The sequence below is a fragment of the Rhamphochromis longiceps genome, linkage group LG23 (assembly GCF_057381845.1).
Source record: "Rhamphochromis longiceps isolate RC_006_pf linkage group LG23, R_longiceps_female_GT1.1, whole genome shotgun sequence".
Taxonomy (NCBI): Eukaryota; Metazoa; Chordata; class Actinopteri; order Cichliformes; family Cichlidae; genus Rhamphochromis; species Rhamphochromis longiceps.
Genome location: NC_140578.1, coordinates 19,917,376 through 19,942,156, shown reverse-complemented (window position 1 = coordinate 19,942,156; position 24,781 = coordinate 19,917,376). Strand labels below are relative to the sequence as shown.

The following is a 24,781-nucleotide window of genomic DNA, read 5'->3' as shown; positions in this document are numbered from 1 at the left end:
GGTCATGCTACTGTAAGTTGTTGGAGAGAGAAATAACATCGTGGAAGAGACATAAAGCGAGTAAAAAACGTCCTAAATGCAGTTAGAATTTATTTAGAACTACAAATTAAATTTATTTTAGCAATTATTGTTTTTTAATGTCACAATTCCAACCCTGCTCCTTTATCCGGGCCTGGACCGGCAAAAGTGACCCGAAACTGGCACTCTGGTGGAGTTACTTTGTGTGTGAGAGTGTGTGTTTATAAGTAGTTTTAAACCTTGTGATCCACAAAACAGCATAACAGTAAAAGAACTGACTGCGTTACAGTCAGTGCGGGAGCAGCGGCTTCGCCCATGCGCGATTCATTTGCCGTTTGGACGCATAGGTGTGAACGTCTTCTGCCCTGATAGCAGCTGGGGGAGGACTATCCTCCACCTGTGAGCGCTTTGGCACGGGCGGTGCCCAAGGCAGCACCGCTGCTTGTTGAGCGTAAGAGCGATACGCGTTTTCACGTCAAAAAGTCGTCATAAATAAGTCTCCAATAATACTGGAAAAAGTCGCCAGATTTGTTGCTAGTCGCTTTTTAGAAAAAAAAAAAAGTCGCTAAGGGGGTCTGAAGTCGCTAAGCTGGCAACACTGGTTCCACCCTCTTACCCGTCCTTCCTTCAGAGGAGGAGTCTCTCATTCAAGGGAAGAGCTCACATGTTCCAGTCTTTACCAGTGAGGAGTGCAGAGTCATCGTCTTCTCCTGTGTTTAAATAAACTGTAAGCTTTTATTTTATTTTTTATTTCACACTTTAATTATTTAATGCATGTAGCAATAAGACATAGGCACAATGGTACTTTAACAATGCTAAAGTCTGTAATGTTTGTAAGTTGTTCGACTGGAACTTTTGTCTGTGAAGGTTCTCAGTCATCCAGGTCATCGTAGTCAAAGGAGCTTGCAAAGAAAAGCGTCTGGACTTCTTTAAGTTGCTTGAAGACGTTTCACCTCTCATCCGAGAAGCTTCTTCAGTTCTAAGGTCAAATGGTGGAGAGTCCCAGATATAAACCTAGTGGGAGTAACCCCCCACAGAGAGACAAAAGGACCCCCTGATGATCCTCTAATTGCCTGAGCCAAGGTGTGAAACTGGGTGTGGGTCCCAATCAGCCAGAGTTTCGGGTGAGTTCATTGTGAAACCTGGCCCCACCTTATCGTGCAAATTCCTGAGGTCAGATGGCCCAGGATGTGGGTGGGCGTTAAGGCGTCTGGGGAGGGAACTCAAAACTGGATTATAGATGGCAGAGAGTTGGTGGCATAAACCTCCGCCTCTGTTCAAAGATGGTCGCTCACAGTGGACATAGATGGCTTCTTTCACTCCTCTTTCAAACCATCTGTCCTCTCTGTCCAAAATGTGAACATTGGCATCCTCGAAAGAGTGTCCTTTATCCTTAAGATGCAGATGGACTGCTGAGTCTTGTCCTGTGGAGGTGGCTCTTCTGTGTTGTGCCATGCGCTTGTGAAGTGGCTGTTTGGTCTCTCCAATGTAGAGGTCTGGGCATTCCTCGCTGCACTCGGGTTTGAAAGAGGAGTGAAAGAAGCCATCTATGTCCACTGTGAGCGACCATCTTTGAACAGAGGCGGTGGTTTACAACACCAACTCTCTGCCATCTATAATCCAGTTTTGAGTTCCCTCCCCAGACGCCTTAACGCCCACCCACATCCTGGGCCATCTGACCTCAGGAATTTGCACGATAAGGTGGGGCCAGGTTTCACAATGAACTCACCCGAAACTCTGGCTGATTGGGACCCACACCCAGTTTCACACCTTGGCTCAGGCAATTAGAGGATCATCAGGGGGTCCTTTTGTCTCTCTGTGGGGGGTCACTCCCACTAGGTTTATATCTGGGACTCTCCACCATTTGACCTTAGAACTGAAGAAGCTTCTCGGATGAGAGGTGAAACGTCTTCAAGTAACTTAAAGAAGTCCAGACGCTTTTCTTTGCAAGCTCCTTTGACTGGAACTTTTGGATCACTTCTCTTACTGAGACAAGTTTAAAATCAATGTGAGTACATTAAGTTTAAATCTAGGTTATTTCATATTACACTATGCTGATTGTTTACGTGTCAGCGGCTGAGAAAAATAGTTATAAATACTACATATAACAAAGTATTTTCACACTGTGATGCTTTGTGGAAGTTAAACACACCTGGCAAAGGGCCATTTTGGCTTTAGGGCTCTTCAGCACACAGCCTCTCTGTGCTGGTGTCATTAGTTTCGTTTCCTCTATAAGGCTGGAATCAAATGGAAACTAAAAACTTAATTCAGCTTAATGAAATGAAAACAAGATGCATGATGAAAGGTGTGATACAGAGAGGATCCGACCTGACACCACACGCATCAGGAAGGATGAAGTCTGCAAATAAAACATGGTCTTTATTTACCTAGTACACATTAGTAACTGCAACCAACTGCTGGCTGTGCCTGGCTTTAACGATCAGTCTCTCTCACGGCAGCAACTCTGGTATCCTGATATATCCTTTCACATCTTGTTAATGTATTTTTTTCCTTTTAAATGTATTTAAAACATTGTGTTCTACTGACTAAATTGAATTAAATCGTCATGATGTATGTAGATTTGGTTGAACCAAAATAAACGTATTACGTGGAAAACCTGCCATCAATCAAATTGAGTTCATCCAATGACTAATTTTTATGAGTGTAGGAGGCAAAAAGCTGACAGCGTGGCTCATACGGGTGAGTGAGGGTTCCTGCAACATGATTTGGTTTGATTTGCATGTCACTGAGTGAATGAAGCACAGCAGTAGGATTGTGACACACGACCCACAGATGGACACTTCTGCGTGTGTCAGTTCAACAGTGCTTTATTTACAATCAGGACTGTCCCTGCAGTTTCTGGCTCCTGCCCCTCCGTCACTCCTGTTGTCACTCTGCCGCTTCTTCTCACTGCAAGACATAAGAAAAGTCTCTCCTCATCAAGTCATTTCCGCACACCTGTTCCTTCCCACCTCTGCGCCGCCCTGTGAGCTCGCTGCATCACCCCTCCTCTGCAGCAGGCCAAAGACCAAGCCCCCGCCACAGCGATGTTTCATATATTTGGTCACCAGGTTTCACACATCTCAGGAAGGATTTAGTCCCACTCCTTTTTACAGAAACTCTCTAAATCCTTCAGGTTTCTTCCCTGCTGACTGGCATCTTGAAGCTTCAGCTCTTCACAGATTTTCTATTCTGAGGTCCTGGACCTTAATTTACTTCTTCTTTAGCCACATCTGTGTTTCTTTGGGGTTATCCCCTGGGTCATTGTCATGTTGGAAGGCTTTATGGTACATGGTCTTAATTGGCTCCTTGGTGCAAGGAAGTTGTCCTGTGCTCTAGAAAGAAAAGGACTCAAAAATAAGACTGTGCTTGCAATAAATTTAATAATACAATTGAAGATGTGACAGAAGAGTGCTAAGGTCTGCAGATCTACAAACATGCTGTGCTACAACATGTTTGAAGGCAACTGGGACAGAGCCAGACATCAGAAAGGCATTAATTAGCCCAGTGATACATGGCTCAAGAGTAGACCTATTAAAAACATCCTTGAGGAGACAGGGTAGGAAGCTGTCACCTTAACAGATCAGCACACATGCTGAACTATTTCAATTAAAAAGGAGAGAGACACCTGCTCAAAGTTCACAAAGAAAACTGGGCAAACAGGATGAACAACGTGATCTAAGACAGGATCTGAGGGGAAAGACCTGATAGGACAATTCGTTTTTTTGATTTTTTTTAAATGTGGAAAACTTTTTCATATGTTTGCTGGGTTTTTCTCTGTATGTATTATTGTAGGGTTTACCTTACAATATAAAGCACCTTGAGGCATCTGTTGTTGGGATTTGTGTGATATAAATAAAACTAAATGAATAAGAATACAGTGCGATAGAAGTAGAATCCCAAAGCAGCTTAAATAGCTCTACAATCTGAAAATCTCCTGTGGTGTTCTGTTCTAGAGCAAAGCTGTAGCAGACCGTAGAGGAGTGTGCTGATGGATTCGCCAAACCAAGCAGCTTGCTCAGCAGGTAGGAGCCAGTAGGCTATTTGACAAGATGTAAGTAAGACAAATAAACATGAAACAAAAAAGTCTTCTTAGAATAATAGAGCACTCTGTACTTCGTGTACAGGCATTGTTTATTCACCAAAATACATAAACATACATACATGAGAGTTAAAGTTGGCACAGTTAAATAAGGCAACTTTTTTAAAAATAACTACATATTAGTTGAAGCAGCCATAGGGCACCGAGAAGCACTGTGTAGGGACCGTACCTTGCTCAGGGGTACCTAGGGTACTTATTGAGTGGATTCAAACCCCCAACCTTCCGATCATGGGGCCGCCACTCTACCTACTGAGCTATCCCTGCCCGTGTTTGTTAGCAGTTAAATTCTTTTTCTATAAAACGAGTAACTGTGTATTAAATTTCAGTGAAATCAAATTTATGTTTATTTACCTTTTATTTAATAGGGACAGTTCACTTTAACATAAGTACTTAGGTGCATCATGAATAAATACCCCGTTTTCTGCTGTGCAGGCTAATTTTTTTTATCTGCAGTTACTGGCAAGTTGACTGGAATTTATTGACAGTAATAATTCATAGATAAGAGCCAGAAGTACATGAACAGCAAAAGAAAGACCTACCTGTGTAACACATTAAATATTACATTAAATATATTTTAAATGTAAAATAATGTGAAGTTTTTGGGTCTCATCCATATGAAAATTAAATGCAAGGACTCCAGCACAAATCATTATGTGCGTGTGGTGTCATATCATTATTTTCATGCCTTTTTCTAAAGTTACTTGTTAATTTTCTGCTTTCTATAGTTGTGTAAAGCACTTTGAGTGCTTGGGTAAAGTAGAAAAACACTGTATAAGAAGTGTCTATTTACCATTTGCCAAAAAGAAGTGGGATACACTTATAATATAAATCCTTTATTTAGCTATGGACTGTGTGACAAAGTGGGTGAGAAGACCATTTGTCTATATTCTTAGTTAACATTCTTGTTTTGATTTAACCATATTTCACATGTAATCTGCAATAGGCAAACATCTACTATCCCGGGTTTGTTTATGTTTTGCACTTTTACAGATTATATAATATAACATCTTGGTTTAAATCAATTCCTACAAGTTTGTTAAGTTAACATGTTATTTATTTCAACTGTTAATTTGTATTGTTTCGAACTTACCTTACCTACCTGTCTTGCAGAAGCAAAAGGAGGAAATGTAGTTTTACTTCCTGCTTTATACCTTCTGGGTTCATCTGAGGTCACAGGAAGAGACAAAGTGCAGAAGGGGAAGAATTCTTATAATTTAATAAAGTTGATTTTAGAGGGTTTATAAAGAAATAGATTTATTGTTGTGATATGTATTGATTACACCACAGAGTTTGTTGCCAGTAAAGAGGAGTAGTAGAGGTTTGACTATAATCATGTTCATCTTACCTACCTACTGAATGGAATAGTCCAGAGGAGAAATTGTTTGGTTAAGTGGACTATTTAAGCAGACGAACTCAGGTGTTTCGGGGGAAAAAAGGTTCAGGTCAGTGTAGCTGTGTGCAGTTTGACCGTAATTTCTGTTGATTTAAGTTCAGTTATGTTTATTTGAACTGAGTTAATTATAGAGTTGAGTTTCTTATTTGTTTCTTTGTAAATATTGTTGGGCCACAAAATGGTGAATAAATCACTTGCTACACTGGACAGCATCAGTCTCCTGCAATTCTTTGACCGCTTAAGTCGAGTCCTACCACAGACTGACTATATTACTTAAAAACTGGTACTATCAAGGTTAGACTGGCCTGCTGCAAGGTTCACTTTGATAAACTCCTGTAACACTGAACAAGTTTATCTGTTAAAATAATGATACATATAAGCAGACTTCACTACACTGGAGGTTTGCAGAGGCTACTCATAGAGAGTTATGCTGGGCTCACACTGTGCGATTTTTGGCCCATTTTGAGCCGATTTTTGAGTCGTGCGATCGTTTTGGCGATCGGCCGGATTTTGGCCTTCATCGTGCGTCGTGCATCGTGTAGTATACGTGGGGTAACGAGAAGCGATTAACACCTCACGACCAGCTCCCGATCATCAATCGCTTGGTCGTGAGGTCACCGCAGTTTCTCACACTGCGCACGCGCAAACACAAATGTCAGCGAAAAAGACGGCGCAGCACGGCAGTGCAGCGTGTGATCTGGACACAAGCGATGGAGGCACAACTTGTAGAACTATGGCAACCTCATCCGAGCCTTTTAGATGTGGCATCACAAAATTATCACAACAACCGTGAAAATAGTTGGATCGACACTGCTGCTCAATCACAGCTGCCTGATCAATGTTTTTCATTAGCAATTTAGCAAAGTTGATGGTGGTGGTGTGCGTGTCTATGTGAGTGAAAGACAGAGAGAGGGAGAGCGAGCGACAGAATTTCTGTTATAACCTTAATTTTATGGACGCACAGTGTGAGCACTCAGGTCGCATCAGAGCATCGGGTTGTATAGTGTGAGACCCTGCATCGTGACCTATGAACTTCTAACCCCTGCGTGTCAACCGTGCAGTTTGAGCAGGAGCTGAATCGCGCGACTGAAAAAATCGCACAGTGTCTGCCCAGCATTAACTGTTAAATCTATGTTGGCTGAGCTGACTGACTGAGTTACTAAACTTGTTATTTCAAAAACAAATCAACTATTTAAACAAACAAAACAAAAACAAATTCTTCATTTCAGTTTATTATATTTCTTTCCACAGAGAAGGAGCTTGCCAGAATGCGAACACAGTTTGTGGAGAGGGTGACAGCAGAAAATCTCACACAGCTACTTGAAGCCCTTGTAATAGACAATGTCTTGAATCAGTTGGAGAAAGAAAGGATACAGGAAATAAACCAAAGTAGAGCAGACAAGGCACGCGACTTCATTGACATCGTGAAGAAAAAGGGAGAAAAAGCCTGCAGGATAATGATCAGTCACCTTCGAACCATTGATCCTACAGTTTCCCGACAGCTAGGTTTGTCCTCTGGGCCATCTGCTCATTTAGGTGAGATCAAATATTTTGTTATTAATATATTATTGCGTTATTTGTTAGAGCACTAACCTTTGTCTGTTGTGTGTGTGTGTGTGTGTCCATCCATTTATGTTTAACCATTTCCAGTTTAGAAATTTCCCCTGGAGAAGTGATCTGACTCTAATCCATTCTTGAGTTGCCCTCTTTGGCTTTTAGGTCCCGGTTCACTGATAATTTCCCGATGAATGAAAATGATGTTTCCTTATGAGGGATTGTCCTGAAATGCCTTTTATGGTGCTAAAACCTACTCCAGCTGGGGACTTCATTGTAATTCCCTTGGATTTTACTGTTCATATACTATTTTTATATTTCACTGGGAGGAATGGCCTGTCCAATCTGAACTTGAATTGTGTTCTCTTATTGGACTGTTGTGGTTATCAGACTTTATCTATGAGGAACAGAACAGTGTTCACCATCTGGAAGACACCCAGGTCCAGGACAGTTGTAGGCAAGCCCAGAGGCTAAAAGAATAAAACTGTGGATACAAGTAATGGAAACTGGCATCCTCCCTCATGGGCTTTGATTTAAAAAAGCCTTTTTTGCTTTTAAATAGCATAGCATAGCATAGCATAGCATCTTTATTTATAATGCACTTTACATCCAACTATGTTGACCAAAGTGCTACAAATATAAAACAGAGAGGAAACAGTTTAAATTACATATAAAATATCTTAAAATTAAAAATAATATAATTAATAAGAAACGTATTAAGAGACATCAACAAGTCCTGCTGTGCTAAAAGCCAAGGTAAATAAATATGTTTTAAGACGTGATTTAAAAACAGATAAGGAAGGTGCCTGTCTAACATGTAAAGGCAACTCATTCCACAATTTTGGTGCTGCCACAGCAAACGCCCGATCCCCTCTGAGCTTACGATTAGTCCTGGGCACGCTCAGGAGGAGCTGGTCTGCCGACCTGAGGGACCGGGAAGGTATGTATGGATGAAGAAGCTCAGAGAGGTACACAGGGGCAGCATTGGACAAACATTTAAAAACAAATAAAAGCAGCTTAAAATGGATCCTAAAATGCACGGGCAGCCAATGAAGTGAATGTGCTATAGAATTAAAATTTATATTGACATTAAGTGGAAATCATGTCTCTATCTTAAATTTATGTTGTAGGTACATTACAACTGCAAACCTTTCCGAAACCCCACACTATAACTTAAGCCATAACTTCATATGCATCTCCCTAAAAATGTACCTACAACTTGTGCTGATGCAGCCTGCAACTACTGTGATTGGTCCATTTATTACTGTTGTTAACCTCTATGTATTTTTGGAGAAGTGGAAACTTTTGCATTTGCACAGTCTATATACACGCTGGAAATAGTACTGGCCACTTGCAAAGTTTACATTGTAGAATCTACAGACGTGTAGATCATGTATATGCATGCACCATCATCAGGGTTCGGCTGGGAAAGCCTTGATGTCTCCACAAAAGAGCTTAAGGTGATGGTGGGATGAGCATTTCCACTTAGACTGCCCCCATGGTTTGGACCTAGATAGGTGGCACAAAATAGATGGATGGACAACAAAAAAAGCTCATCCGAAATTGAATAAAACAACCACAACAGTCCAAAAATCATTCATATTTGTGTGTTTCTATTAGCAGCACTTGACAAGTGTCATCTTAAATTTAAATCTACTCTGAAGAACAAGTTCCAGCGTGTGTTTGAATACACAAAATGTTGTTTCTCTATTCTTTTAGGATTCTCCAGCATGTGTCAGAATAAAATTAAATCTAACCTGAAGAAGAAGTTCCAGTGTGTGTTTGAGGGAATTGCTAAAACCGGAAATCCAACCCTTCTGAATCAGATCTACACAGAGCTCTTCATCACAAAAGGAGGGACTGCAGAGGTCAATCAAGAACATGAGGTCAGACAAATTGAAACAGCATCAAGAAAACCATACAGACCAGAAACAATAAGATTAGAAGACATCTTTAAAGTCCCACCTGGAAAAGAACAACCAGTCAGAAAAGTACTAACTATGGGAGGGGCTGGCTTTGGGAAAACTTTGTTGACACAGAAGTTCACTCTGGATTGGGCTGAAGACAAAACCAACCAGGACATCCAGTTCATATTTCCATTCCCTTTCAGAGAGCTGAATGTGCTGAAGGAGAAAAAGTTCAGCTTGGTGGAACTTATTCATCGCTTCTTTATTGAAACCAAAGAAGCAGGATTCTGCAGGTTCGAAGACTTCCAGGTTGTGTTCATCTTTGATGGTCTGGATGAGTGTCGACTTCCTCTAGACTTCCACAATACAGAAATCCTCACTGACCCCAGGGAGTCCACTTCTGTGGTTCTGCTACTAACAAACCTCATCAAGGGCAACCTGCTTCCCTCTGCTCACCTCTGGATAACCACACGACCTGCAGCAGCCAATCAGATCCCTTCGGACTGTGTTGACATGGTGACCGAAATCAGAGGGTTCACTGACCCACAGAAGGAGGAATACTTCAAGAAGAGATTCGCTAATGAGAAGCGGTCCAGGAGCATCATCTCTCACATTAAGACATCACAAAGCCTCCACATTATGTGCCACATCCCAGTCTTCTGCTGGATCACTGCTACAGTTCTGGAGCACATGTTGAGAACCACAGAGGTGAGAAAGCTACCCAAGACCCTGACTGAGATGTACATCCACTTCTTGGTGGTTCAGGTCAAAGTGAAAAAGGTCAAGTATGATGGAGGAGCTGAGACAGATCCACACTGGAGTCCAGAGAGCAGGGAGATGATTGAGTCTCTGGGAAAACTGGCTTTTGACCAGCTGCAGAAAGGAAACCTGATCTTCTATGAATCAGACCTGACAGAGTGTGGCATCGATATCAGAGCAGCCTCAGTGTACTCAGGAGTGTTCACACAGATCTTTAGAGAGGAGAGAGGGCTGTACCAGGACAAGGTGTTCTGCTTTGTCCATCTAAGTGTTCAGGAGTTTTTGGCTGCTCTTCATGTCCATCTGACCTTTATCCACTCTGGAGTCAATCTGCTGGAAGAACAACAACCTGGGGCAGACTTCTACAATACTGCTGTGAACAAGGCCTTACAGAGTCCAAATGGACACCTGGACTTGTTTCTTCGCTTCCTCCTGGGTCTATCACTGCAGACCAATCAGAGTCGCCTGAAAGGCCTGCTGACACAGACAAGAAGTCCACAGACCAATGAGGAAAGAGTTCAGTACATCAAGAAGAAGCTCAATGAGAATCTGTCTGTAGAGAAAAGCATAAACCTGTTCCACTGTCTGAATGAACTGAATGATCGTTCTCTAGTGAAGGAGATCCAACAGGCCCTGAGTCCAGGAAGTCTCTCTACAGATAAACTGTCTCCTGCTCACTGGTCAGCTCTGGTCTTCATCTTACTTTCATCAGAAGAAGATCTGGATGAGTTTGACCTGAAGAAATACACTGCTTCAGAGGAGGCTCTTCTGAGACTGATGCCAGTGGTCAAAGCTTCCAATAAAGCTCTGTAAGTTATATATATTTTTAAATGCATTGCCATCTTTATACAGTAAATGAATAAAAATGTACAAAATTTACATTACTATCTTTTCAGACTGAGTGGCTGTAACCTCTCAGAGAGAAGCTGTGGCGCTCTATCCTCAGTTAGCCTGGAGTCCTCTAATTTAATTGAGCTGGACCTGAATAACAACGATCTGAAGGATTCAGGAGTGATGCTAATATCTTCTGGATTGAAGAGTCTGCAGTGTAATCTCCACATTCTCAGGTAAGAATTCAGCAGATTGTTTCAAACAAGAGCTATTTTCTGAAATTATCTGTCTATAAATATTTCTGCTTATCTAAACCTTCTGTCATTCTTAAACAGCAAGACAGGGAAGCTTTACCACCAAGAATTTCTAGTTATCCCGTTCTGGCAGTTTAAAAATTCTGTGAGACGTTGTTACATAAAACTGCATAGTGAAAACAAGGGTTAGGGGTAACTGATATACATTGAGGGGAATTAATTATGTGTTGAATTTGTACATTTGTTCACTTACAAAAAAACTAATAGTTTTTAATTTTATTGTCATTTGATTAAATGAATGCCTACAGAATATCAACCAAAAATCCAGAAAAAAAACAAAACACATTACATAAGAGTTATAAATTGCATGAGATAAGTATTCAATCCAAAAGCAAAACATGACTTAGTATTTGGAGAAACCCTTGTTGGCAAAGCAGTGGAAAGATGTTTCTTGTAGTTTAGTCACTCGGTTTGCACACATCTCAGGAGGGGTTTTGTTCCAGTCCTCTTTAGAAAAACTCTCTAAATCTTAGAAGTTTCTTGGCTGCTACTTGGCAACTCAAAGTTTCAGTTCCCTCCACAGACACCAGACATTACCACAATCAATTTTAAATGAAACAATCATATGCAGTTTAAGAGGAGACTTTCAGCTTTAATTCAGTGGGTTGAACAAAAAGATTGCATAAAAAAGGTGAGGGACTAAATGATTTTTTAACACAATCTTCTCATTTCAGGGGCTCAAAAGTAATTGGACAAATGAAATAATTGAAAATAAAATGTTCATTTCTAATGCTTGGTTGAAACCCATTTGCTGGCAGGAAAATGCCAAAGTCTTGAACTCATGGTGCCCTACTTGGCCATTCAAGAATATTACATTTCTTTGCTTTAATAAACTCCTGGTTTGCTTTGGCTGTATGTTTTGGGTAATTGTCCATCTGTATTATGAAACACCACCCTATCGACTGCATTTTTGACTGCATTTAGCAGGATGTGAGCAGGCAAGTACGACTCTGAACACCTCAGAATTCATTCTACTGCTTCTGTCCTGTGTCACATCATCAATAAACACTAGTGTCCCAGTTCCACTGGCAGCCATGCGCACCCAAGCCATCACACTGCCTCTGCCATGTTTTATGATGTTGTATGATTGGATCATGAGGTGTTCCACACCTCCTCTATACTTTCTTCGTGCCATCATTCTGGTAGAGGTTTATCTTAGTTTCCTCTGTCCAAAGAATGATTTTACAGCACCGTACTGGATTTCTTTTGTGTTTTTTAGCAAAGTCCAATCTAGCCTTTCTATTTTTAAGGGTTATGAGTGGCTTCCACCCTACAGTGAACCCTCTGTATTTACTCTCATGCAGTCTTCTCTTTATGGTAGATATTGATACGCCGACTTCCTGGAGAGTCTTATTCACTTGATTGGCTGTTGTGAAAGGGGTTTCTATTCACCATGGAAATGATCATGCGATCATCCACCACTGCTGTTTTCTGTGCATGTCCAGGTCTTTTTGCAATACTGAGTTCACCAGTGCTTGCTTTCTTTCTTTCTTTCCTTCGTTCGTTCGTTCGTTCGTTCGTTCGTTCGTTCGTTCGTTGAACCAAACTGTAGATTTCACTAGTCCTGGTATTGTAGCAAAATCTTGGATATGTTTTTTCTGTTTTCACTGTTTAAAGGTGGCTTGTTTCACCTTCATGGAGAGCTCCTTTGGCTGCGTGTTGTCTGTTTACATTAAAATATTCCAGATGAAAGCACCACACCTCAAAACAACTCCAGGCCTTTTATCTCCTTAACTGATAATGACATATTGAAGAAATTGCCCACATCTGCCCATGATATAGCTTTTGAGTCAATTCTCCAATTACTTTTGCTCCATTTAAAAACATGTTGGGACATGTTAAGGATGCTGAAACTCATAAACCCTTCATCCAGTTTGAATGAGGATACCCTGAAATGAAAGCTGAGAGTCTACACATTATGTCCATGTCCATTATATATCTGTAATAGTTTACTTGTGTCATTGTCCAAATATGTATATATGTATATATATATATGTATATATGTGTATATATATATATATATATATATATATATATATATATATATATATATATATATATATATATATATGTACACACACCATAGTCTGGACCTACTTCCTGGGGGTATGACAACAGCATGCAATATAAGATTATTTTTGCCACAATATTGTGAGATTGTGGAGAACTTTTAACAGGAAGGTGCTGCATCTTGGGTAAAGATGATATATCTATATCTGTATATTATTAAATGTGTACACAACACACAACAATGTGAACCACAGTGAAGACTTGGACAATAACATGAGGCAATCACTGTCATGTTGTTTTGTGTGTCTGTAGGCTGTCAGGCTGTCTAATCACAGAGCATGGTTGCACTTCTCTGGCCTCAGCTTTGCGCTCCAACTCCCAACTGAGAGAGCTGGACTTGAGCTATAACCATCCAGGAGAGGCAGGAGAGAAGCAGCTGAAGCAGCTGAGAATGGATATCAGGTATGGAGATGCCTGTTGAAATCACATACAGTGTCTAAAGGAGGAAGAAATACTGTCATGTTGTCAGGCTTTCTAAATCTGCTGTAGGTGTGGATGCGATTGCCTGTGTGAATCCCCGATTGACAAAAGTTTAACTCTACACTGTGTGTTTACCGTACCACCATTTTTCCATGCTGGATCTTTAAAAAAAAGATGAAATATGAAAAAAAAAAAGATTTACAGATTGCAGACCTCTTTGTAAGTTTGTGTGTGTGATTAATATCTCACATGTTGACAAAGTGCTAGCAGCTGAATTTGCATGATGACTAATAAGGGCCTTATTATTTTTAGAACAGGGTCCAAAGTCGTTACTGTTATCATCCTCTCTTTTCTTCAGCCGTTTCACTTTGAACCTCACTTGCACAGTTGATCTAAGTAGTTTTTTCACCCATATTTTGCAGCTTTAGAAAGGAACTTCCAGAAGTTTATATGCAAGGCGGTTAGTGCAAAAATATCAGTTCCCACATGTTACATGCAATCTTGCAAATCCTGACAGTACTTTGCTGAGTTTGGACTGAAGCAACACATTAGTTAATCTGGCCCTTAGGTGGTTATTTTTTTATGCACTCTGGCCATGATGAAAGCATTTATTTCTATTCCTCATTTACTATTACTATTAGAGAATAATAAACTATGTGTATGAGCCTTGTGTGCATGCTGAAAGAGACTGTGCTGGTCTGACCCTCTCCTCCTTTCAGGGTGGAGCCTGCTGGAGAACAATGGTTGACACCAGGGCTGAGGAAGTGTAAGTGTGTTTTTAATGTGATTCATGAAAACAAAGCAGCACACATTCAACCATCTTCAAACTGTCACATCACTCATTCACACCTCTGATGTCAGGAGTCGTCATCAAAGTGTCAATCAATGAACAGATGATGGATCAATAACTGCAGCTGGATTGTGTTTGTTCTCTCCATCAGATTCCTGTCCACTCACAATCGACAAAAACACAGTAAATAAAAACCTCAAACTGACTGACAACAACAGGAAGGTGACACATGTGAAGAAGATTCAGTCATATCCTGATCATCCAGACAGATTTGATGACTGTCCTCAGCTGCTCTGCACAAATCCTCTGACTGGTCGCTGTTACTGGGAGGTCGAGTGGGGAGGAGACATTGAAATATCAGTGAGTTACAGAGGAATCAGAAGGAAAGGACACATAACAGACTGTGGGTTTGGATCAAATGATCAATCTTGGAGTCTGAGGTGCTCTGACAGTGGTTACTCTGTGTGGCACAGTAAGCAAAAAACATGCCGCATCTCCTCCTCCTCTGTTTCTAACAGAGTAGCAGTGTATGTGGACTGTCTTGCTGGCACTGTGTCCTTCTACAGAATCTCAGACAATCTCATCCACCTCCACACCCTCAAAATTACAATTACTGAACCTCTTTATCCTGGATTTAGGCTACGGTCCAATACTGTATCCTCTGTTTCTCCCCCTGTTAGGCAAACTTTTGTTAGACTGTTAAAGATATAAGAATGCTTCTTCCAGTTATTTTTCTCCCTGCAACAGCATTGCTATGTAAAGCAGTGGTGCAGCACCAAATTCAAGAAAATAGATGAATTAAAGTGTTAAAAGCTTAAAACTTGTCCTGATGTTTGTAAGAAATTAGTTATTTAGGAAATTGCCATTAATCGATTACAATACCAAATGGAGTAAAATAAATACTTTTTTTCTGTAAATAAAGCCAAACACAATATTGGTTAGTTAATAGTGTAAAAACCATATCTATAATTGTGTTTATTTATTTGAAGAAAAACACTGCATTTAAGACAAAGCTTGGGCTTGTGGTGGGTCCATTCAAAATAAAGGCCTGGCTGATTTGAATCATGTGACATCTCAAGTTGTGCTACTTTCAGGTCATTAACTCTTTGATTAGTCAATAATTATCTCACTAACTCTCATCTGCCACTTCCTGTAGACAAACTTCCTGTTCTAGGCTCCACCTCACCTGCTCAAGTGTGCCCAATCGTGATGCTACCTTATTGTCTCATCCCACAGCAAATTAAATGAATGATAAAACATAAGAATTTAATGATAGACAAATATATTTTAAACATTAATCAATAGAACTGAAAGAATAAAAAATTAAAAGAATACAAATGTTAGGTAAAACAAATTAAAGTGCTACTAGTATTTAAACAAAAAACGATGTGCAAATAGGAAATTAAAAATGGCTTCTGTCCTTAAGTTCAAATAAATCTTTAGATTAAATCCAAAACATTTTATTTTTCAGTTCAAAATAACACATTTCCAAAGTTTACAGATGATTTAGTTCATGAATTCAGGTTTACAGTGGACATGCTCTGGAGTGAGGCTTGCTGTTATCTTTGACATAATGTTATGTAAATATTGTATACAATACCGGCCATTAGAGCCATTTGAGAGGTGCATAAGCCTCTTTTCAGGACAAAGTCATCTATATGCCTTTGCTTACTAGTAAAATTCTAGTAAAACAGAATGTGACTGCCCACCCTATATGCTCACTGCTCCTCCTCGCTTGTTTTCATCAGCAGCTTTTGTAGGTCATCAGGGAAGTGGCTGCTCAGTGGCGCCCAGTCTTGTTTGCTCCTGGAGTTGTTCCTCCATATTAGCAGGGCTGTCTGGATTGCATCTAAATTTGCTTGCTTCAGTGTCATAAAGCTGTTGGATTTTGTTTGAAATAGTCTTTCAGCACGGCAATTGGAAAGTTGGATCACCTAACGCTCACTGGCACATTTTCTATCCCCCTATCTTCTACCAATGATAGTGCAGTCCAAAGCAATTCATTTTGTCAGAATTTATGACGTTTGTCCGATCGGTGATCGGTGCCTATGCAATCCCCAAAATGCGCTGGCATGATGTCAGGGCAGCATGGGTGCAAGAAACTTCTTTTGCCGATACCCATGATGCCGCTGTTCTGAGAAACCGACCTACTTTGGCACATCGTTTCTACCCCTATTATAATTTGACGCGACTTCTGACTAATCAACCCCTAACCCCCTGTAAATTAGGGGTTTGTGTTACGCACAGCATATGCACAGAAACAACGGGTAGGATGGTTTGTGAGGTAGGATATATTCCCGGAACACCACCCTTGGTAACAGCCCATGTCACCCATATCAAAAACCACCACTTCGTGTCCCACAGGCTGTCTTGCAGGATGATTGGGAAAAACGGTGACCGACTATGGATTTTAAAGGTTGTATAAAGCACACTGTATATGCAATACAGTGTGCTTTATACAATACAATACATTTAATTTAACTGGACAATGGAATTAAGCTGTGTGTGAACTCTCATTTGTTTGTTGCCAGCTTGAGCCAAACTGGGAACAAGACAGAATTAGAAAAGAGTGTTATTAATCAGAAATGTATTACATATTTATGTAGCTGATAATTCTTGTCCTTTTATTTACAAGAATTTAATATAGTTTTTAGTACTTGGATAAGTTTTAGTGGATTCATTTGAAAAGTTGAGATTAAATGGCATGCCACCAGAATCCAAACTGTCATGGTCCTGAGTCTGAGGACTCAGTGTTTTGTGTTTCCTTATGCTTTTGTTCATTCCGAGTGTGTATTCTGTTGTGATTTTGCCATTTGTTAGGTTTCTGTTCTTTGCCTGCCTGCTCCCACTTCTCTGTGTTCCCTCTGTCTGTCCATGGTGTTATTGTGTCTGCTCATGAGTCTGCCTGTCATGTTCAGTGTCCTGTCTGATTCTCTGTGTCTGTTAGTTTCCTGTTTTATTCTGAAAGTTCATGTCTCATGTCAGTGTGTTCAGTTTTACCTCTCCCCTGTCTCGTTAGCCTTATTGCTCCCAGCTGTGTCTCCCTCCTGTGGCCCATTCCCTGATTACTCCCCGTGTATTTAAGCCCTGTGTTTTCCTGTGCTCTCTGTCGCGTCGTCTGTTTAACGCCGTGTCCGTCTGCATCATTCTGTGTAACCTGGTGTTTAGTCTGCGTCTCTCCGCCATCTTTCATTGTGTATTTTGTTCCTCCCCCTGTGCGTGTTTGGTTTAAGTTGAGTTCTTTAGTTTTCCCCAGTTTAGGTTGGTTTACTCCCCGCTCTGCTCCTCCTGTTTTTGTCCCCTTATCACCTCTGCAAATAAATATTCACTCGCACCCCAGTCAGTGCCTGCATCTTGGATCCTTTACTCAATTCACCACACGACTGCTGTGCAGCCGTGACACAAACAACCAGTTGGCGGCTGTTAGCATGCGGCTAACTGTAAACGCGATCCTTATCTTGTTTATGCAGCGTTTTAAAATCACAATGTTGGCTCTCCACTACATGACAGCTGCCAATGAAGTTACATTTTGGTGAATACTTGCAGTACAACACTGATAGCACCTTTGCTACATCTCTTTAGTAAGAATAAAAAACAACAACAACAAAAAAAAAACCCATGAGATGATGTGTCGTCCTATGTTTAAGGAGAGATCAATCACGTGTTTGCCCTCTTTCTTTCTTTCTTTGGTGCACTGGGGAGGTGTGGGATACGTACTGCATAAAGTTCCTGAAGTCAAAGTAGGATGAAACGTGGAGCAGTTGGGGAGCTGATCCATCCTTAACGCTCTGGAAGCGACTGCCATCGTTAGTAGTAATGATGTTTATCTACGGCTGGTGAACAGTACATTTGTACTTTACTGTTACCAGCTGGTATTCACTGTCTCACAAAGTTTAATATTTACAGCCTTCAAAAATAAGAATCTTCCGTTGATAAAATTAGTTTCAAGCAGGGGCGATTCTAGGATCAGAGCTTTGGGGGTGCTGAGCACCCAGAGAGCTGCCCAGCCAAGCAAGATAAACTTTACATGTCACGATGAGACTTCTTCCCTGTCTCTTTCAGTCCCTGCATCCTTAAATGTCTCCAGTTGTCCCGAGTTCACTATGACTGTCTCCTTGGTGCATTTAAACACCTGTTCCTCCCTGTCCTTGTCATCTGTTGTCTTCGTCTCTGTTATCAGTCATCAAAATTTTACCATCTCTGTGCAAGTCTGCAAATTTCTTTATTAAATCATAAGATTCTTAAATTCATCAAGTCTCTCTGCCTGGATCCTCGTCACAAAACATGACATCACTGTTTTGTACATTTTAACACAATTGAATCCCCACATTCATGAAAGAAAACCAGAACACTTTTTTGAAAAGTCTGGAACAAAACCATCAAATCTGATAAAGGTTATTTAAATTCTGCAAAAGAAGAATGTATTGGAATAAAATATATATATATATATATATATATATATATATATATATATATATATATATATATATATATATATATATATATATATCCTAACCGTAATTACTGGGGGTGGGGGGGACAATGAATGACACCAATAGTGAGTAAAAATTCAAATTTTATTTGTCACACACACACAACCATACACAGTATGACATGGGGGTGAAATGCAAAAAGTAAACAGTATAATACAGATACATATAAAAAACTCCCAAAACAGAATAAATTATTACAAAATATTAATAAAAAACTATTAAGATGGAGGCAACTTTGCCTGTGGTACAATGTATTCAGTGTATGAAAAAATCTTTACTGCAGATACTAATTTTACTAATTTAATAATAATAATTTTGTGTTTAAAGGTTTATGACTTTCATGCTTTCATAGTGGTACTTAGGAGAGCTTGACATTTTTATCAGGTGGTACACACTGTAAAAAGTTTGAGAAACACTGATAAGTGTATGTGTGCTTTTAAAAAACATTTAAAGCTGCAGTACAGAATCTTTGAAACAAGCTTAAAACATTTTTAGAATATAAACAGAGCATCTGCTTCTCTTTACAGCTCCTCACTCCACCAGGGCTGTTTGGCACTTTCTGATAGTGTGCAAATGTGATGTACGTACAGCGGCAGTCATACAGACAACTGGACGGTCCAAAAGTTGGCCGACCTATTACTGGCTGAGGTTTCAGTAGAGTTGTGGCTGAACCACATAAAAATATATCATTAATTTAAATCTCCGCAATCAATGATAATGTTTTGTTGGGATGTTGTTAAAGAGGGTCAAAAATGTTTCAACCCAGTTTGTTTTGCAGATTCTGTGTAGCAGCTTTAATATAGGGAGGACACAACTTCCAGATTGTGTGAAATCAGTTTTTTCTCTTTGTCAGTTTAACAGTTTCTGTTTTGCCTGTCACTGTTCCCTGTCTGTTTTCTTACCTGGATCTTCCTGACCTTGTACTTTCTCCTCCTGTAGCAGTCCCTCGGACCAAGGAAGAAATAGAGAGAGCCTCGACGGGTGCAGTAATTTTTACTTTGAGATTCATTCAGAATCTAACAGTGCTGAGGTGCGCCAATGCACCGTGAAAACTAAACAGAAACACAAAATACATTTTCTTAGACGCTTATTACAAATATGAACTCAAATAAAGCAGAAAATACAACAAAATATCAATTAAGCAAACAAATACAACTTAAAACATGTACCTCGCTCCGCATTCCAAGGGCTGCAAATTGTTAATTTCGCTAGAGTCCGGTATCACGCTGCTTTGCGCTTCATTGAGAGCTGCCTACTGGGACATGTGCGCCACAAAACCGGTCTGAGCTGGAAGTGCAGCTTGCCGCTAACTAAGCAACAGAGCCCTCTACTGCAGTGGTCCCCAACCTTTATTGCGCCACGGACCGGTTTATGCCCGACAATATTTTCACGGACCGGCCTTTAAGGTGTCGCGGATAAATACAACAAAATAAAACGAGTACCGGTACCGAAAAAAAGAAGATTTACTCATAACACACATGAAAAGACCCAGGAAAACCGAGTTAACGATAAAAACGATAACAAAATAACGCTGAAAACCGATAAAAACCTTGAAAACCATACATTTCACACCTGAGCCTCAACTCTCGCGGCCCGGTACCAAACGACTCACGGACCGGTACCGGTCCGAGGCCCGGGGGTTGGGGACCGCTGCTCTACTGGACAGTACGCGTAGCTGTTCAGGCTTAGATCAATAAACAAAACGGGACCTTTACACCTCCCCTCTTTGGACTGACAATCATACACAAGTAGATTCAATTAGATGAAAAATTACATTAATATGAAAAAAATTCTATTAAGATCACTAACAAAAAGTCCTCTCTCAGTGTACTTTAAACCAAAAGGCAAATAACCAAACCACATGAACATCTAATAAAAGATATAAACATTGAAACACTGATCCAACATTATTCTTGATTGATGGATCATTTGATTTTACACTTTTACCTGAATGTGGCTGCTTTTCTTAAAAAAAAACAAAAACTTCCTTATATCCATTATGAACCTGGCTGTCTCTGTGTACACACACACACACACACACACACACACACACACACACACACACACACACACACACACACACACACACACACACACACACAATAGGAGTTATCAGGTTAATGGGCATTCAGTCAGTCAGCTAGTTAGTATCCATTTCCAACAGGACAGTGGTAACAACAGTAGGCTACGGACAATTTAAAGTTTTAGATTTTAAATAGGCTGTATATATTTCAATGGGAGCAACAGGACGGTCAAATGTCGCTGATTTTACTACAGAGTAGGACGGATTGTAGGGTAGCAAATATTGTCGGAAAAGTTTTCAACACTGCAGGTTACCTGGTGTAATGTTTTTCAGTTAAAAAGAAACATGGCCTGACGCCTACCTAACTATATAAAAAGTAACTGAAGGTTAAATGCAGTTAATATGTCTTGTTTTAAGCCAGGCACTTACACCTCCGCTCCGCTGCGTCTCAGCCACCATCGCTCTGGCAGCAAGGGTGCTGGAGAGCTGGAACAAACCATTCTTCTTTTTTTTTTTTTTTTTTGGGGGGGGTAAATATAAGTAAATATACTTTTGTTGTTAAAATGTTACGTCTCAACCAAGTGCTTCAGCACCCCCAAAAATGGGCTAAAATCGCCCCTGGTTTCAAGTGCTAACAAAGGGTCAACGTATGTTAAATGTATTTTTTCACCTTTCTGAAATTTTGAGTGGCTTCTTTCTGCCTCATATCTCGAAATGATGCATTATGTTCACCTGTTGGATAGACTGTAACATCCTTCATATAGTAATTCATCTCTTTCTGTCTGTAATTTAAATTTTGTGAGGCTTTCATGTTGTCCTCTTGTGATTTTTGGACTAATTTGAGGTTCATTATGTTTATGAATTTTGTAATGCAAACCTTTGTGGCTCCTCAGTGCAGTTGTACCTGCCATTTTAATGTCCTTATGTATCAAAAAGCCAGTACAAAATACGATCCCATCTCTGTGATCCACTGCATAAAATCGCTGTCCCCTTCCTGATTTGCTCTTTTCTTTTCTTTGCATGTTCTTCACATCATCTCATCAAGCAAATTTAAATATCAGACAAAGATAGCGCAAACACAGCATGGAGTTTCTAACTGAAGGTGTTTGTTATCAAGTGGCCTAGTCAATCAAGCTCTGACTGGAATCTTGAAAACCCTCCAATGTGACTGAATCTGATCTGCAAAGATGAGTGGTCCAAAATTCCTACACAGCGCTGTAAAAGACTCTTTGCCAGTTATCACAAGTGCTTGAATGCAGTTGTTGCTGTTAAGGGTGGCCCAATCAGTTATTAGATTAAAACAAACAATGTTTTTCACACAGTGCCGTGTAGGCTTGGATTTTTCCGCCTCCCGTTAATATTAAGCGCCTTCATGTATAACCTGTATTTTGTGTTTAGTTGTGTTATCACTGTCTGATTTTTCTCTCCCCCTGTTAGGCAAACTTTAATTGGATTAGAAAAAAAAATCTAAGAATGCTTCTTATTTCCATAAAAATGGCATGTAAAAGCCTTTGCTTCTGGTTCTGGCCCTTCATAATAAAAGCCTACTGGCTGCTTTGACGGTTTTATTTTATCCAAATCTAGAGTCAACTGTGGTATCTATCAGCATCTATGCGCTGTGCTCCACTCCAACGTGTTTGCTTATATTAAAGTGAGGGACGTGAGAGGGCAGAATATCGTTGGTGAACCGGGGTGGTTTCCTCCCCCCTCCCGCCTGTTCAGCCTCCTGAGCAGCTCACGCGCCTTTTCAGTCTTTCAGATGTGGAGCGCAGAGTCTTCTTTCTCTTCTTCAATGTATGAATCAGCAGTAAGCTTAATTTTTCTCTTTCGTTAATTACGTCTTGATCTAATTAATGTTTGGAGTTGTTCAGCTTGTGTTTTATTGGAAAGTTTCTGTGACTTTTATTCTAAAGGGCCATGTGGTCAGAAAGAGTATAAGAAAAATACGTCATACTTAAAGTTAGTTTTATATTATTATATGTTTAATATATTATGTTGTTTGAGTGCAGTGCTTTGAGATCCTGCTTTATTACTTGGAGTTAAGTTGCCTTTAACCGTCTTATAAAGTCAAACACACCTGGCTTTGGCAACAGTTTGCCTCCAGGGGTTTTGGCACAATCACGATTTTATCAGAGATACAATTAAAAAAAAAAAAGGGAAAAAAAGCAACAATTTAAAAGAGGTGAGCTTTTCGATGAGGTTACCGCTTAACATTTGCTGGTAAAAGTAAAAAAAAAAAAAAAAAAAAAAAAAAGACACACAAGAAATGATGAAAGATGATGATGAAAGAGACGGTGCGCCCTGAAGTGGGGCACATTAGAGTGGGCCGTGACCGTTGCCGGTTACTGAGATGGTTTCTGTTTGCGGGTGAGTGTGGGTTTCACTCCATTAAAGCAAACAAACGAACAGAGATCAGGCAAAGACAGAACACACAAACTTGTGGAGATGCGCACTCTTTGGATGATACTAAAAACCGTTCATTTTCATACAAATCCTTCCTACAAAATAGTTCAACTTTAGACAGCAACAGCCCAGCAAAATGTGATTGAAACCCTGACCACCTGTAGTATTTGCCAAAAAAACGAGCCAGAAGAATATTCCTGTTGCAAAAGCTGCAGTTAGTTTATGGTAAAGTGGCTTTTTCTTTTTATCAAAGGGTAAAAATTATTTTTGATATTAAAAATGTTAAATAAAGCACATTTTTTAGATATTAAAAAAGTTTCTTAATTTTATATAAAACCCTTTCGTTAATCATGTTCAGTCTATTTAGTAACAGAAGTAAAGACAGACATAAAAACACTTCGGAAGTGACTTTTTGGCACAAGCTGAACTGTAGACGGACAGACGGCTGCCCGTGGGAGTTATTTGTTAAACAAAGCATTTTTAAAATTAAAAAAAAAAATCACAGACACATTCTGACGAATCGCAACAGCCCACTTCACTTTTACAGATTCTTGTTTGAACCTAAACAAACGTGTCACAGATCAGAGCCAAAGCTTTTGTGAAATTGAATTCCTCGCCCAAATCCGGAACTGCGAGTGGTTTCCGCGTAAGACAGAGGACGCCTCATGACATCTCTTGCAAAAATAAAAATTAAAAAAGATAAAAAAAAGAAGGAATTGAATGTTTGTTTGTTTTTTATTTTATTTATTTCTTTTTGTGAGAAGCCTTAAACCAATAGGGTTAGTTCTTGAACAAAATCGCACTGCAGAGGGGCTAGAGGGGCTTGAGCACCCGCCCCTTTCCTGATGGGTGCCCAAAGTGCCCTTTTATTGAGGCAACTTTAAAAAAAATTATTATTATTATTATTTTTATGTGTGTGGGCGTGCGGAGTCCTGTCTGTTCGCCCTTGACGGCAGAACGCGCTGGTTACGAGCCGGGAACGAGCTCACAAAGAGCACGCGCATTTTTAGCGGTCCGGTGTTCCAGATCTACTGGCGTTTAGATCAACTGGCGTTGGTCGAACAGATGTGTGGCAGTCTTGCGTTTCAGGAGCTCCTACCGACAAACCAGCAAAAAAACGCCAAATGTGTCATCTGTGACACTTGTGAGGTTGTCTCAAACACACTCCGTCAGTCTTGATGCTGTTGAACAACAAAATGTTTAAAAATGTGGCGAGTTTACCTGGTGATATCCTCATGCGCGACGCGATCGCGAAAACAGCAAACAAGTAACACCACGCCGATGTTGTTCACAGGACAGCAAGAGTAAACGATCGGGAGACTCTTGTCGTCGTTATCGTTCCCCTCGCACGGTTTATTTCTCCGAATTCAGCGTTTTTGCTTCACAACTACAGCGTGCTGTTTACTTTGTGCACTAACATGGAGTCGAGTCAACCAGCGCCACCTCTGGCCAAGTGCCACAGCCTACAGCCAGATCAACCTGTGACACATCTGCACCACGTTTGAATTCGTGTCATGCACATTTGTACCTTTCAATTGTGTCTGTTTGTGCGTCATGCAAATAAACCTTTGAAATGAATGAAATGATATCATGTATTTATTATCAGCCTACATTTGTACAAAATTCCAAATGACATACACATAAGAATCACCATCCTGATATCAATACTTTTGCCCATACGAAAAATGTCGTGAACACACTAAT

At 40.2% G+C, this 24,781-nt stretch overlaps 1 protein-coding gene across 1 annotated transcript; it reads left to right on the top strand.

The window, feature by feature from the left end:
• Positions 1-97: 97 nt before the first annotated feature.
• On the top strand, positions 98-18,354 carry LOC146641793 (protein NLRC3-like). Its single transcript, XM_085399719.1, has 8 exons — positions 98-745; positions 3,975-4,043; positions 6,765-7,049; positions 8,787-10,542; positions 10,630-10,800; positions 13,201-13,350; positions 14,088-14,134; positions 14,310-18,354. The coding sequence occupies exons 2-8, from the start codon at positions 4,010-4,012 to the stop codon at positions 14,867-14,869; spliced, it is 3,003 nt and encodes a 1,000-aa protein (XP_085255845.1). The 5' UTR covers positions 98-745; positions 3,975-4,009; the 3' UTR covers positions 14,870-18,354.
• The last annotated feature ends 6,427 nt before the right edge of the window (positions 18,355-24,781 follow it).

What these genes read in the sequence shown, in the direction of transcription:
- LOC146641793 (XM_085399719.1), top strand. Translation starts at nt 4,010, where the DNA reads ATGGATTCGCCAAACCAAGCAGCTTGCTCAGCAG. An exon ending in CCAAGCAGCTTGCTCAGCAG is followed by an intron (nt 4,044 to 6,764) that starts GTAGGAGCCAGT and finishes TTCTTTCCACAG; the next exon opens with AGAAGGAGCTTGCCAGAATG. An exon ending in CAGCTGAGAATGGATATCAG is followed by an intron (nt 13,351 to 14,087) that starts GTATGGAGATGC and finishes TCCTCCTTTCAG; the next exon opens with GGTGGAGCCTGCTGGAGAAC.